The sequence below is a fragment of the Tachypleus tridentatus genome, chromosome 4 (genome assembly GCF_004210375.1).
Source record: "Tachypleus tridentatus isolate NWPU-2018 chromosome 4, ASM421037v1, whole genome shotgun sequence".
Taxonomy (NCBI): domain Eukaryota; kingdom Metazoa; phylum Arthropoda; class Merostomata; order Xiphosura; family Limulidae; genus Tachypleus; species Tachypleus tridentatus.
In genome coordinates this window covers 66,674,905-66,690,573 of record NC_134828.1, presented here as the reverse complement: position 1 = coordinate 66,690,573, position 15,669 = coordinate 66,674,905, and the positions used below count along the sequence as shown (strand labels likewise).

The following is a 15,669-nucleotide window of genomic DNA, read 5'->3' as shown; positions in this document are numbered from 1 at the left end:
TTAAGATAAAAAATTTATTATTTCCTAATTTTCAAAAAGTTAATATTGTGGCCATGAAAAATAGATGCATTATTAACAAAATGGGACAATAAAAGATGATGCAAGACAGACTTGGGAACATTTTCAAAATAAATTGATTTTAATTCAAAATAGACATGTTACAAGTAAAATTCAATGTACATCGATTGTATTTAGACTCAAAGCGAGTGAAATTCAACATTTTCTAGGAAATAGCTTTCACGATTTTAGTAGGAAACAAAAAATTTCTACTCATGACATAAAAAGTAGTGAATTAATCCACATAATACTTTAATGTAACCTTTTTACAGTGAATATTTATCAAAAAATTAAGCTCTATCTGCTTAATTTTAACTCTAAAAACGAATTAATTAACGTTCAAAAACCTGTTATAAATATAACCATTTTTGAAGTTAATCATTTCTCAAGACATACATTAATTAAAATACAAGTTTTCAAATAACTTTATTGCAAAAAAAAAATTATCTTGTGACTGTCATGACATCTATCAATTATATTACAAACTGGCATGACAAGTGTTATTGTAATTACAAAATAATTATTTTAATTATTCTAATTTTATAATTCAAAGTAAGGAATTATTTTTATTAATCACGCATACACATTAGTATATTAAACCCTTTTCTTCATTTTTTTATGAAACGTTATAATTCAATTTTAGTAAAAATTAATACCTCTCACTTGCATTCATTGATCATTGTTTGTGTTGCTTTAATTTCATGCGATGAAAGCAAATTAACTTGAATTAACTTGATAAAAGGAGCAGCTTATAGTCAAGCAATGCAATAATTTGCATGTACTATTTTTACCATATTGCTGATGTTAAATGTTATTTAGTAGGTGTAAAGCATTCTTCCTTCGAATTAATAGTCAGTAGTTTAAGGACCAACAGTTCAGTCATTTTAACTTTAAACGAAAAACAAACAAAACAATATAGATCAAAACAAAAATGTAAATATTATATTTTAATGGTTAACATTTTTCATAAAAAACAACAAGGAAACATAAGTGCTTTCAGAAGTTAATAGCAATCACTTGTATACTTACGAAAACTATTCGTTTTAACGGATAACCCTAGTTACTTAAATACTTTGTAAACATTTCGTTTCAAAGATTATTATATTATTTACGTACCCTAAAAGATAACATCCGAGGTCTTCAAGACTACCATATTAAATAAATAAATATTCACAGTATATCATGCAGAACATTCATAAAAATGTTTTTAATGTTATCTGTTTCACTTTAGGTATTCTCAACAGTAATTTTTTGAGATATATCTAAACTAATCTAAAAGTACTGCAAGACTAACAAAAATATATTGTAAAACTGTTATAAAATAAATGGAACAGTAAAAATACATGTTTACGTTTATTTTTATATGTTGTTTCTTTCTTTCGAAAATTTCGCACAAAGCTAAACAAAGGTCTACGTAGGTTCTGTTCACCGCAGAAAGCCGAACACAAGATTTTTTTCATAACAGCTCACCAACAAGTGGCAGATGAAAGTCACCTATTTTAAAGTATCCAAACAACTTTGGGCTACTTTTATCTGAGCTCCGCATGGCCAGATGGGTTAAGGCATTTGACTCGTAATTCGAGGGTTGCTGGTTCGAATCCCAGTCGCATCAAACATGCTTGCCCTTTTAGCCGTAGGGGTGTTATAACGTGACAGTCAATCCCACTATTCGTTGGTAAAAACATAACCTAAGAATTGGCGGTGTGTGGTGATGACTAGCTGCCTTCCCTCTAGTCTTACACTGCTAAATTAGGGACAACTAGCGCAGATAGCCGAGTAGCTCTGCGCGAAATTCAAAGAAAAAAAAACTTATCTGATCAACAGAATAGTCGAAAACAATAATTCCAAAATTGTAAATCCCAACCCAGTGCCGATTGACGATGTTACTAGTTCTGACAAAACCACTTTTATAGCAGCCTGTATTAATATTGGCACACACTACTATCTTGTATAGGTGATTTTTGTCTTTAGATATTAATTTGTTCTATCACAATGGTAAATAGTTTAATTTAATTAATTAATTTCATCTTAAATGGTTTAGCCTGATATATTTTTACGTTTCTTTCAGTTGTATATAGTAACATTTCGTCAGCAAGTCTTTAAACATTTTTCATTCTTATACAATTTATGTACACAACACCTATGTTGAGATCATTTACTTTATCAATTTACCAAGACTATTCATATTTTTATTTCGGTGTAAGAATTACTGTTCTTAATAAGACATTAAAATACGAATATAAACTACTGTAAAACAACGATATACGTAGGAAATTGTTTAAGATGGGTAACAACATAAATTCAAAATAAAACTAATGGTTTCCAAAAAAAACTAAAAATTATTTATATCACTATGATATGTTAAAATAATTGACAGAATTTCTTACTACAGATTCGTATAAGCGTTCGACAATACAAACGTTACCCATACTATATCATAATGTTTGATTTTGATAAACCATTTTCAATTAAAATCTGTAATTTAATTTCTAATAAATATTATTTGGGCTTTGAAGAAGTTACAGCACTAATAGAAGTTGTCTTTATTATGAATATTTATTACTTTTCTCAGAAACAAATCGAACGAAATACAATAATAATTTCTAACTGCAACTGACACTTACCAATGTTTCTTAAACCACTGATCCGTTCCGGAGTACTGCTGGACACACCTTCATGAAGCTCGGACGGTATGGGTTGAAGCAGGTCGTCCAGCTTCTCACTCTCTTCACCCGAATTCTGATTGCATTCTTTATAGATACTGTATACTTCTTCTAGATCCATATCTGACAACTCCTTGTATAACATAGTACGCTGTTTACCAGTCAAACACGACCAGAATTTCAGTACGTGTTCCTGGCCGTACTGTTTCAATCTTAACCGAAGTGCTTCCACGTCCATCTCTCCCGTACAAGGTCTAAGATTAAAGAATATAAACGTGATACTGCTATTCAACTGAAACAAATCCTATGGTCTCGTTCTTTTGCGAAGAACAGCATACAGATTCAGTTTATTCTCTAAACACTAGAACTGCTTAATAATGAGTAAATAACTGATGCCACCTCAAAGACTATCCATAGATAATTGTTTTAACAACTGGTATGCTATATCTTCTATCATAAGTTAGTTAATTCAAGGAACGTTTAAATGAGAAATCTACAAAGACTAACTACACTATCCATATATAATTGTTTTAACTGGTATGCTATATTTTCTATCATAAGTTAGTTAATTCAAGGAACATTTAAATGAGAAATCTACAAAGACTAACTACACTATCCATAGATAATTGTTTTAACAACTGGTATGCTGTATTTTCTATCATAAGTTAGTTAATTCAAGGAACGTTTAAATGAGAAATCTACAAAGACTAACTACACTATCCATACATAATTGTTTTAACAACTGGTATGCTATATTTTCTATCATAAGTTAGTTAATTCAAGGAATGTTTAAATGAGAAATCTACAAAGACTACATAAGTAAAGCACTAAAAGAAAGTTTTAACAAAATATACAAAAAAAACACCAAAAGTTTAACTCTACAGGGTTAAGAAAAACATGATCATTTTGGTTTTAAGTTTAAAGAAATAAAGTTTGAGAATAAGCTCAAATTTAACCCATTGCCTTGCAATTTTGCTTTCAATTTTGACCCATATATACTATTTTCTGTGAACGATGTTCAACTCCTAATACATAATACATTATGTATGATTATAAAACAAAGCTTTAATAATGGCTTATATATACCTCAGTTGACTAGGAACCACTTTTAGAATAGGTACGATAACAAGGTAAGACAATAGGTTAATCAAAGATATTAGAGGAAATAAATGATTATAAAAATATAATAAAAGTAGTAATAAAATAATTTACGAGAGTTTAATTAAAACATAAAAAAATTGGTTTGAGGTGAGAGAAAGTTTAGTCAAAAAGAATTAGAGAAATTTACGAAAACAAAGTTTCACAAGTAGAACACAAAGGTTTAACAAAACGAAAATGGATATCAGAAGTTTACAAAAGCAAGGAGTTTAAAAGCACTACATAACGTTTAGTAGAAGCTTAGCAAAACAATTAACTTAGAACTTTTATATTAAATTAATAAGTTTAATAATGTGTTAAATACGTTATAAGCAAAATTAAAATAAAATGCAAGTGATAATATTGATTCCTGACTGTTAAGGAGTTATTTTAACTACCTGACTGTCAATAGTAACAACACATACAAGTCCTCCTGTGCTAACTGTAAGGTTATTAAAACTGATAAACTGTACAGAAGAAAAAAATTCAAAATTTAAGTGATTTTAAAAAATTCAAAATACAATTTGAAGTGAATGTTTATTATCCAAATAAGTAAAATTCAAGTAATTAAATATAAGTATGCCAAAAACTTGATTAAATTATTTAATAAACAAATCATAAAAGACAAATGAGAAAACCATGACAGACTTTAGTTATAATTGATGTTAATATAATTCTTTAAATAATAAAATATAGCATTATCTACTGGTATTATGACGTACATGGGATTAAATAAAATTCGAATATAACACGTTTATATTATAAATAATGTACCACATTCAAAATTACTCTCACTAGAGCTACCCACAAACTTGTGTCGCAGTGGGGACATTAATTCCTGTTGAAAAATATGCACTAAATCGTACTAGTAAATAAACCACATATTCCATAAATAATAATACAACCTTGCCAGCCAAAGTTGCGATCCTGAGTTTTGCAAGTCAACTAACAACACATGTCAAAATCATATTTGAATAAGTCTTAAATAAATCAACTTTAACAAGTTACAACGAAAAAAAAAAATTCTACCAAATTTCACTTTTCTTCGAATTGTTATATACAGTATTACTCTCAATTAATGGATTGGTCACGCGTAATTGCTCAGTTGTGTGTCTCACAAAACATACAAATGTCTTTGCTTTTTGCAAGTTATATATCATAGAAGGCACAGGAAACTCGTGTTCAGGAATGGACTCGACCGTTCTGATAATAACACCACGTACTCGTTCATGTACACATGTAAACGTGGCAAAGTAGGCGTGGCAAAAAAGGTATCTCGACAATGATTGACCTAATATATACAATAGTTACGGCTAAGTTCAGTAACTTAATAACGCTTTACCTTTTACTATCGTTTGTTTTTCTAATATGAACTTTTATTTGTAAGCACCGGGTTTGAAAGAACTCATAAAAGGAACAAAAAAGCGAACAATAATAAAATGGCTTTATGCAGGGTTAAAGTAAATGGAAGACATGATAAACAATCTCTTCCACAATAAAAGCACTCAACAGAAACATGTAATACACCACGTCGAATGTACAACAGTTTTTCTTGCGTAAAAAATTCATGTGAAACTAAAAAGTTTCAATCATAATAAACTAAATCTTATACAGAAAACAAATTTCATTTATACTTTGCTTAATATTATGACAAGCTCTCACTCTACTGATATCTGTTTTCTAACCCAAAACACGAGCCAATAGTTGCCTATAGTAAGCTATAATATACGTAGGAACTCAAGTATACAATAACGTTTTGTCTGCACAAATTGTCGCTTAAATGGCATTTAAATACAGGATTTATTATCATTAACAAAGTCAAAACTTTAACAGTTAAATATTTCCACATTTTTATTATTATTATTTACTTTCTGAATTAGCTTGCATTTATAAATTTCAGAGGCGAGTTGTAATTTCTAAAATATCTATACACTATCATACACTATACGAATTCCCTCACTCAACGTAAACATTTTGGTCCTTACACACACACACACACACACACATAATGCAAACGAACCCATAATTGGTTGTATACTTAAAATTGCGGTTAAAATATGAAGTGAAATAATATTATTATTATTACAAAACTATTGTTTGGTTTATTACAGCATCATTCAAACGTTCATGTCCACCGGTTAAGAACCGACACCTTATCTACTACAGTAATAATAAGCAACAAATGTAATTGGTTTACATGGTGTTGATCCACATGGGACTCGAAAATATCGTAGAAAAGAAAGAATACCTTCGAGAATCGAATGTGCTACAAGTGCATGACCTACTATAATACCTTATAAGATATAAAGGTTTATAGGTTAAAGATAATTCATTAAATAGCACTTCACTTAGTAGGTTAACATTTATTAGCCTTGAACACAGATTCACTTATGACGTGTTTGCTTAATTCAACACACAAAGAAAAACGATTAATCTGATAGTTTTGTTTGTATTTAAATACAGTTGCATAATGGGCTATCTGTATTGTGCCAACCGCTTATGCAGAAACCCAATATTTAGCGTTACAAGCCAGTAGACATACCGCTGAACCACCTTTGTGTGTGTGTGTGTGTGGGGGGGGGGTATGTGACGGCTAAAAAAAGATGTCGTTTCTGTTCTTATTTTGTGATAAAGTTTGTTTCCTTCTGTTAAATATGGCAAAACACAATACCACACGTATTTAATTAGTAACATATATATTAATTTGTGATAAACACTGTCAGTCATTAACTTTATAAGTCAGTCATGGGAAACTCTGGTTATGGTTACAGCTTGATGTTTTGAAACTGGCTAAACTTAGGTCTCCTTCCTATTATGAAGTCCTGTCACTGCCACATTCAAGAAGTGTGGCGCTGTCTTTAATTTCAAACCACCAACCAAACAGAACCTGTCATATGGCAGCTACCTCCAATGTTTTAGTTGTCTCCTAATTAAAGTTTACTTTAAGTATTTAATATCTAACATATTTCTTGCACCAAGTTCTTAATGTAAATATATTAAAAAAAGGTTGTGTTTTAATTTTAAAAGATGAAGATCATAGTAAAAAACGCACAAAACCTCGCAGTGGCGTGAATAATCTGGTATAACTTCACAAACTAAACAACTATTGTAATCTCAAACTTGAAATTAATTAATATATCTGCTGGAAATTAAAATCGTTAATATTTGTAACTACAATCATAAGATATAGGGTTTAACTAAACTGTTTTTAAACAGTGAACTTTTGTATTTTGCTTAACATCACATGGGCCTAACGCTGTTATTTCGTTTTCCAATTCTAGACGTTAAAGCCTAAAAAGTTAAAAGGCCTACTAATTTACCAACTGACGTGACTGATGAACACTCCAGAAACGGTCTACTGAGAACCTTTTTGGAAATATATAGTATAAAACTTTCGTTATGAAACTTACTGCCTTATTAGGCGCTACCATAACAAACACGCCACCTGCTATGCATATAAAAGTTGTATAACTATTTTTAATATGTACATGTACTTTAAAAACCCAAAATAATTCCAACACCAGGTGAGATTTTATGGCATAAAATCTGTGTTAAGATCAGGCTATTTTCATTCAGTAGAATATTTAAAAGAAAATAGTATATCATTAAAAGAAAGTGTTTTACTTTATACTTTTATAATTCATGTAATTTAACACTATCATGAAGGCGTTATCAAACGAAACATTCTCTAATAGAAACTTTAATATTTTCTTCTCAGGCAGTAACTAAAAATAATTAAGCAGTTAGATTTCATACATTGTTTCACGTAAAAAGGTTAACAGATGCCAGTCATTGTTAATCACTGTTGATAGTAAAAATAATGAACAGTAGTATAAACAGCTAAACTAACAACGTACCAATGTGTGTTTATTAATAAGAAAAACTGTTGAAATGGAAACATGCAAATAAAACAAATACACATACATTTGTTCATAAAACAAACAAAAACAACTATGGATTGCATGTTGAATTACAATAATGTATCTACATTAAGAAACATCTGAACCTGGATGAACCATTCTTCTAGAGATTAGGGAGATCAGAATGATGGAGTGAATGGTGAATTTATTATATTTGTAGTTTGATAAATAGTTTAATTTTTATGTTTATTTTATATTGTATTCATTCTAGTTATAATTTGATGTATATTTAATCATAATAAAGAATTCTGCATACTAAATGAGTACTTTTTTAAACTGGGGTGAATAAGTTATAAAAACTTATAGCAGTGAATGATATTGGAAAATACTGAGAAGCACTGACCTAAAATATAATTAAGATTCTGCATTATACGGTAAAATGAGAGTACTCACACACTAAACACAATATCAAACAAAAATAATTACAATCTCAAAACATGCAAAAGTCATTTGTTATTGATTAGATATACATAGATATTTTAAACTACTTTTAGTATTAGTTTTAAGTCCACTATCTACACTGAGAAAGCAAATTTTATGCACAAATAGATACAAAGGCTGTAATTCCTATAATGCTACCAGTGATATTTATGTTTACTGATATATAAAAGTATAAATTATTGGCATAACATGAAAGTACATAGGATCTGCTTGTGAAATAATAAAATAAAAATAAACAGTGATGAAGACTGAAACTCTCATGCAAAATAAACAAAATCTTTGTTACTCATACATAAATATGAATTACCGAGGCTTTACTAAGAAACTTGCTAGCTTCAAAAATGTAATGTAATATCTCTGAAGATGAGCAAAAGACTCGTGTACACTTCAAAGACAAAGTGGATTGTATCTCTACCACACTATTCAGACAAACCAAAGTCCTCGTGCAGTATCTCACAATCACAGATTACCTACATTAGTTATCATTTCCTATTTAAATATCAAAGAGAAGATATCATAGCCCACAATAATTTGTACAAAATCAACTTCATTAGGGTATGACCAAAACACAATAAAAATGATGAAAAAACATCAAATAACAAACACTACTGAATGGACACATTAAGTAAACCTAGCCTGAGATGAAGAATAATGTGAATTTATGACTATTTCTACCATGTTCACCACAAGAATGTTAAATTCAAATGTCTGAATATAAAACATATACATCTGTATTTATAGTACTAAAGTTAAAGTGGTTTCTGACTGCTACACTGTGAATGTCACCTTTCTTTATGGTGCAAAATAAGTAAAATGTATTCAGTACAATAGTAGTTTAGGGTCTATAAACAAGTACCAAATATTTATGGCTTATATACTTGCCAAAAGAATGATACAGCTTTTTAACTTAAAAATATAGAGAACAGACCAATAACTGAAAAATAACAAAACATCCTAGTTTTGAAATAAAAAACTTTTATTAAGTAGCCTATTTCCAATACTATCTTAAGGCAAAAAAAGTAATATTACATTAGATCTATACATAACTAGTAACAGAAATAACAAAGGTCAGTTTCATCCATAGTGTGCACGCATACACACACACAACGTGAATATTGTTCACATGTTCAATCAACTCAAATCAGCACTTATCTCTAGTTATTTATCATTAGAAGGTTAAAAAAAACTTGCTATATCAACATACTAGGAATTTACATAGAATTGAATGACATTCATGATTCATGCGCACAAGAATACGTCAGAATATAAAGTGCACTATATACTCATTTTCACCACTTACAAAGAATTCTGTACAGTCCTTTTAAATACAGCATTTGCTCATTGCCAATTACTACCAGAGATTATTTAATTGAAAATAACCCTGAGTAATAGGTTAGAAACACCTGATATTATATGTTAGGTTATTTTTAATTAAATAATCTCTGGTAGTCATTGGCAATGAGGAAATATATATATATACTGTTCATAATCATTTCAAGTAAGTGAAGAATTCTTACACAAGAAATTTGGATAAAATTATATGAATAAAAAAAAAATTTTTTTTTCTCTAATTTATAGAAGTAAAATTACACCAGTTTTCAACTGCTACATCATGACTTTCAATATTAAAGAGAGTTATTAGTACTAAAGTATAATAAATGCAAAAGCAGGTAAAATTAATATTTTTTTTATGAACAAATAACCACCAATACTTAAATATTACCATTTATTATTACTTTAACAGTGTAATTACTTATACTGCTCCCCACATCAGATCAGTTAAATTATTCTGATGTCTAAATTCTGCCAGTACTAAACTTTTTTGAAAAGTGCTTTCTGACTGGCTTCAAAGTTCAAAGCAAAGAATGTTCACAAACATTTTTCAGAGTAAGGCTCCTCAAAGATTTGGTGTAAAACCTTTGTTGTTCATTATTTAGATACATAGATATCTCAACTTTTCTAATTAATTCAATGCTTAATTAACACCACCTAATCTTGCCTAGTTTAAGATACCAGTTACAAATGTGAAATTTGTTTAAATGCAGTTCTAAGTTTCCAAAGCTGTCAACTAACAGTTATTTCACATACTGGTAACAATGTTAAATGAATCAATATCTAGGCTAATTGCGATACATTAATTAGCAAAATTAGTTATACCATACAGTTTTTTGTGTGGTTATATATTTTGTTTTACACTTTATGACAGTGGTAAAATCAAATTTAAAAACTAATAAAACCATACTTTTCACATGTAAATCTGCCAGAGTTTTAATTAAGTTTAATTTGAAACTAATTACCAATATAATGTATATATTTTCTTTAAAGCTCAGATATTTGAATTCACTTAAATACAAATGTATTATGGGCTTATTACAGGTTTTATTAAAATACATAATATTTCTGAACAGCTCACTAATACTAATTATATTTGTAATTAACACATCAGCTCCCACACGACCCACCAGTGGTCAGTGATATTCTTCCAGTAAGTTATGAACAAAATAAGATGAAAAATATTTCTCACCTGCAATTCCAATCACCAGTTACTACCACAATATATTCCTGTAAGCATAATAATAATTCTGCTTCTACATGTACAAAGCTACTGTTCTTGGTACAAATGTACAGACATTGAAATATGAGGAATATTATACTAATCTCAAAGGTTAAGAAGTAAGATCATCTCAGTATCAGATTTTTTTAGTGTCTGAAAACAACATGGAGTGAATGACCAACATGTTAAAAAATACCAGTAACTGACAGTGCTAAGCAGCATGGTTTGGATGCACATGTATTTTATCAGCATTATGAAATGAATGCAAAAATGAATTTCTAGAATGATACCCAATTTAAATTACTTTAGCTACTACTAGGAATGATTTAAAGTTTTAAGTTTGTTTTATTCACAGTGTAGTAAAATTAGATGCAACTTCATTTCGATGTTCATAATTGTAGGGGTGTATATACAGTTCCTCTTGGTGGTCTGTTGAAGGTGTAATGTAAAGGTTGAGAAATACAAACATGAATTTTGGAGTAATAGCTTTAAACTGTAACTTAGGTGTATACTTGTACTTCAACAAAATTTTTAGTAAGATAAACTTATAATATAGTTTTCCTGATGTGGTATGCAATGACAGTTTAATTTTTTTTTTTTTTTCAGATAGGGTATGTGCACATGAAAAGCTATGTTACATAACAATCTTGATGCTAGTGAAAGCTCATGTAAACATAGACTCCATAAAATCACCATAAGCATGTACATGCTCTTCTTGGACCTATGTTATAGTGTAATGTTACATACATAAACAGGTTACAGTGGTATTTTTCAAAATTTACAATTTTAGCAATCATTCTTTCAATGTATCATATATTGAAACTCTCACAGAATATTATTAAAGTCACTGAGACTATGTACATTTAATATCGTGCCTACATATAACCTACAGATGTATGTTGACTTCTGCAACCTTATTTACTTTTTACAAGTCTTCAGTATTTATTCTTCAATAAACAAAATGTGGGATAGCTATTTGTCATAGTAAAATATGGAAATTTACAAAAATCTTGGTCTAATGGTGCTTTAATTAAGAATGTACATTTTGTTTTGGCTCAGTAGTATGCTTAAGTTACTACAATTATATTACTAACAATTATATATTGCAAGGACCTATACATGTCTGAGCTTCATTCATACTCAAGTTTGGGTACGTGCATTCTGAGTGCAACATATTATCTGGTGCAATGCCTTGGGCTGACTAAGAATCTTGAAAATTTGGATACCTAAAATATATATTGAATTTAAGAACAAAAATGTTATTATAATCTTCTATTAAATGTTGATATATGCAATTTTGATCTCATTATAAGAAGGGTACCAAATTGTTGTAAAGAAGGACTGCCAAAAATATGTGGTTATGGTCATTAAACTAACCTGAGAAGCATAGTTTTGAATAACTCTTCTCTAAAGTATAGAAAAAAGTAGATAAAAATTACCGAGTTACAAAATGTTGAAAATAAAAACATTGGAAATATAATCTAAAATATTAGGCTTACATTTTTGATAATTAAATGTAAACTTGCTCTCCAACAGACTGTTTATTAGTAATAGTAAGCTTGTCAAATAATTTGCTTAATGATGTAATACTCTGTCAGCACGAGATCTATACAACTTTTATTTGATAATCATATGGACATAAAGGACTATATTTAGCTTGAATAACTAATATTTTTTATAGGTGAAATGTTTGGCCTTAATGCACTAACTAGCTTAATACCTTCATTTCATTACATTCTTACACACAACTAATCATCATCGGAACCAGATGCATAATATTCATTCAATATTTCACATACCAAAGATTACAGAATAACTGTATACTTATATATGTAAAAACTTTTCTCAACCCAAACGAGTCGTTTTTACATATATATTTCTCTACAAGTGGGTTTTCTCGATATCACTGAACTGTACACTTGTCCTAAATTCAAAAAAATAATCAACAAGATAAAAAAATTAACTCATAATACTAGTAGTAAATATTTAATAGGTGGATACTAATTTTTTTGTTATAAACTTTTAGTGATCTAGGAATTAGTTCACTAATGTTTCTTAATTCAACAACTCTAACTCAAATAGTTCACATATCATCTGTTTAATTTGGAATGATTTCCAAATTTTGCTTCATCTTGAATTATAAAAACTAGATTTACTAAAAAAAAAAGGGGGAATCAGAATTTCTTAAATGTGCTGCATCAGAAACATTTAGATGTACACTGAAACCTACACTACATCCCCATGAGGTTCTGAGTCCAGTGGAGGTCCTCTCTTTCTTCCTTCATATCTCCTGACATAGAGGCTCATATCTTGTATTCCTTTACCAGAAGCAGTAGAAGCATTTTCATCTTCTGAATTTTGAAATTTCTGATATTTCTGTTGTGGTTGACTTATTGATCTATCAGGATAAGATGTTTTCACAGACTTACTACTCATAATTATGCTAGAAAATAAAAATAAAGCATAAATAATTATTAAAATATAATTGAAAAACAAACAAAAATTGTAAATTATTATAAGATTATTTAAACTAGAACTCAGTATTCCAACTCATTAACTGTACTAAAATTTAAATATTCATATAAATACCACTTTAAGGCAAAGAAATGAAGTTAGGTGATAAAAGTAAAAATTTAACTTCTACATTCAGAGGGTGCGGCAGAAAGAGCATCTGCATTAGAGTTCTAACCAGTTCAGGGACACCAAAAATAATTTTTTTATGCACTTGTATTTACTTGGGGATAAGACAAATCTTATTTACTGTCATAAGCTCCACCTAATCTAAATGCAGTTCTGCCTACATTAGTAACACAGTCTTTATTTTCAAAATTAAATATTCATATAAATACCACTTTAAGGCAAAGAAATGAAGTTAGGTGATAAAAGTAAAAATCTAACTTCTACATTCAGAGGGTGGGGCAGAAAGAGCATCTGCATTAGAGTTCTAACCAGTTCAGGGACACCAAAAATAATTTTTTTATGCACTTGTATTTACTTGGGGATAAGACAAATCTTATTTACTGTCATAAGCTCCACCTAATCTAAATGCAGTTCTGCCTACATTAGTAACATAGTCTTTATCTTCAAAGATATTAAAGTAATTCTAGTTACAGAAACCCAATTCTCTCAAACAAAAGTAAAATTTATTTAAAAATAACATTTGAAAATTTAAAATTATTTATGATAACACGTAGTTTAAGCTTTACTTATAAAGCACCCTTTATAATAAAAAAAAACAACTAATGAAACGATGTTATGTCACTTTTGAAACATGGAAATACCTCCCATAACTTTTTAAAATATATCTAAGTTTTATTTATAAATTGCTCTTGTGCCAGCTAGAATTTTATAAGTGAAGTGTAAATTTACCAAAAGTTTGCCAAACAGACTAAAGTAAAACTACAGACTACTTGTAATAGTCCAAATAGCAGGTTGAGTATTCTTTTATTTTTAAAAGTGTTACATTTATACTAACTGCTTGTACTTAGTTTATAGAAATTATAATAGTAAGTATGAGTGAAAAACGATCATAAATTCAAGAATAATGTTATATACATTCCACTCAACATTTTATTTGGGCAACATCTTCATGAGCGAACTTCTACTCACACTTCTATGTTCTATCGCTAGGCTCACAACGACCAACATCAACTGACATACAAAACAAATCAATCATATCTATAACCTTATTACGTAATTTATAAATTATACTTATAGTAATTTCTCCATCATACTTCATGATAAGCTTCTACAATGGTGTAGGAAGGAGCAGCTAAACGCGAATGGCAAGACATGGAGCTTTTACGATGAAGTACGTAAAAGTGAGAGTGCGACAGCACTCCGGTTCCAACACACATGTTCTATGTCCTCAAATCAGCATTTCGTAATATAACTTTGTTAGTATTACTACCAGTATTCAGTAGCACAAACTGTAAATGTTACTCCTTATTTGTTATCATACAAAAAGTACAAATTACTATTAAATTTATTAGTAACTACTAGCACTAAAAATTATAACAAAAATGTATTCCACAATGTAGCGGGTGAAGTTTGAAAAAATTGGTCTCTACTTTTCGGTAATTTAACGTAGTTACATTTATGATGCTTGCACTAATCATAAAACCTTTTTTTCTCTCTCGCTCTCCTTTGTTTACTTAAATTGCCTTGCTAATCAAGTACAGTTAAGCCTATGAACAGTAACCTATAATATTACTTTGTTTAATGATAGTGATATCACTCATAAACGAACTATTTTAGTTCCCAAACTAAATACATACCAATATACCAATCATAAAACTCTAGAACGGTCGCGTTTCGTTCCCCGAACCTTGTTTTCGCCCTCTATATTATTGTAACCTGGTGAAAAAATATTTTATTTCTTTCATACATCGCGTTAAAAAAGAACTATATGTAAAATTACAACTTTAAATATCTTTATGTTTTTTAAAAAGTCGGATGAGTCCATCAAATGCAATAAAAGGTGGCGTTTCTTATAAAGCGTAAGAGAAAATCCTTGTGTCCGCTTTATTGATTATTTTATTATTATATAGATAGTTTAAATTTTTAATACGATACTCTTATACTGTATAGAACCACGTGTTTATTATTTTATTGTTTTATGGTACAATATATATTTTTCTGTTTTTCTTCAATTTGGTTTTATCTCAGAAAGTTGCTCAAGTAAAAAAAAACTTCTACTATTCTTGAAGTAAATACTGCCATCCATGGAAGACATCGCTCAATGAAACACCTTTGTATAAAGTTGTCGACAGTAGATCTCAAGTATACATGCTGTGTTGATATTTCACATTTAATAAAAACTGATTTATTTTGTTTTAGACTTATACTGAGTCTCATTATTTTGTTTAACATTAGTTCTATTAAGTAGAATATTTAG

General features: G+C 29.2%; 1 protein-coding gene across 11 annotated transcripts in view; it reads right to left on the bottom strand.

Moving 5' to 3' along the window:
- LOC143249343 (UDP-N-acetylhexosamine pyrophosphorylase-like) overlaps window positions 1–15,142 on the bottom strand; it is a 36,367-nt gene extending 21,225 nt beyond the window's left edge. For 2 of the 11 annotated variants that reach the window (XR_013027738.1, XM_076499011.1), the window contains exons 1-3: window positions 14,507–14,804; window positions 13,003–13,215; window positions 2,682–2,974 (exon numbers count right to left, since the gene is read on the bottom strand). Coding sequence is in view for 10 of the 11 variants with exons in the window: in XM_076499011.1 (XP_076355126.1) it covers window positions 2,682–2,974; window positions 13,003–13,215; window positions 14,507–14,511 (511 nt within the window). In the remaining variant the exon portion in view is untranslated. Of the gene's footprint in view, window positions 1–2,681; window positions 2,975–4,762; window positions 5,042–13,002; window positions 13,216–14,506; window positions 14,809–14,926; window positions 14,944–15,049 lie in introns of those variants that run through there. The other 9 variants (XM_076499012.1, XM_076499016.1, XM_076499017.1 and 6 more) reach the window with 8 other exon arrangements.
- Between the last annotated feature and the right edge of the window lie 527 nt (window positions 15,143–15,669).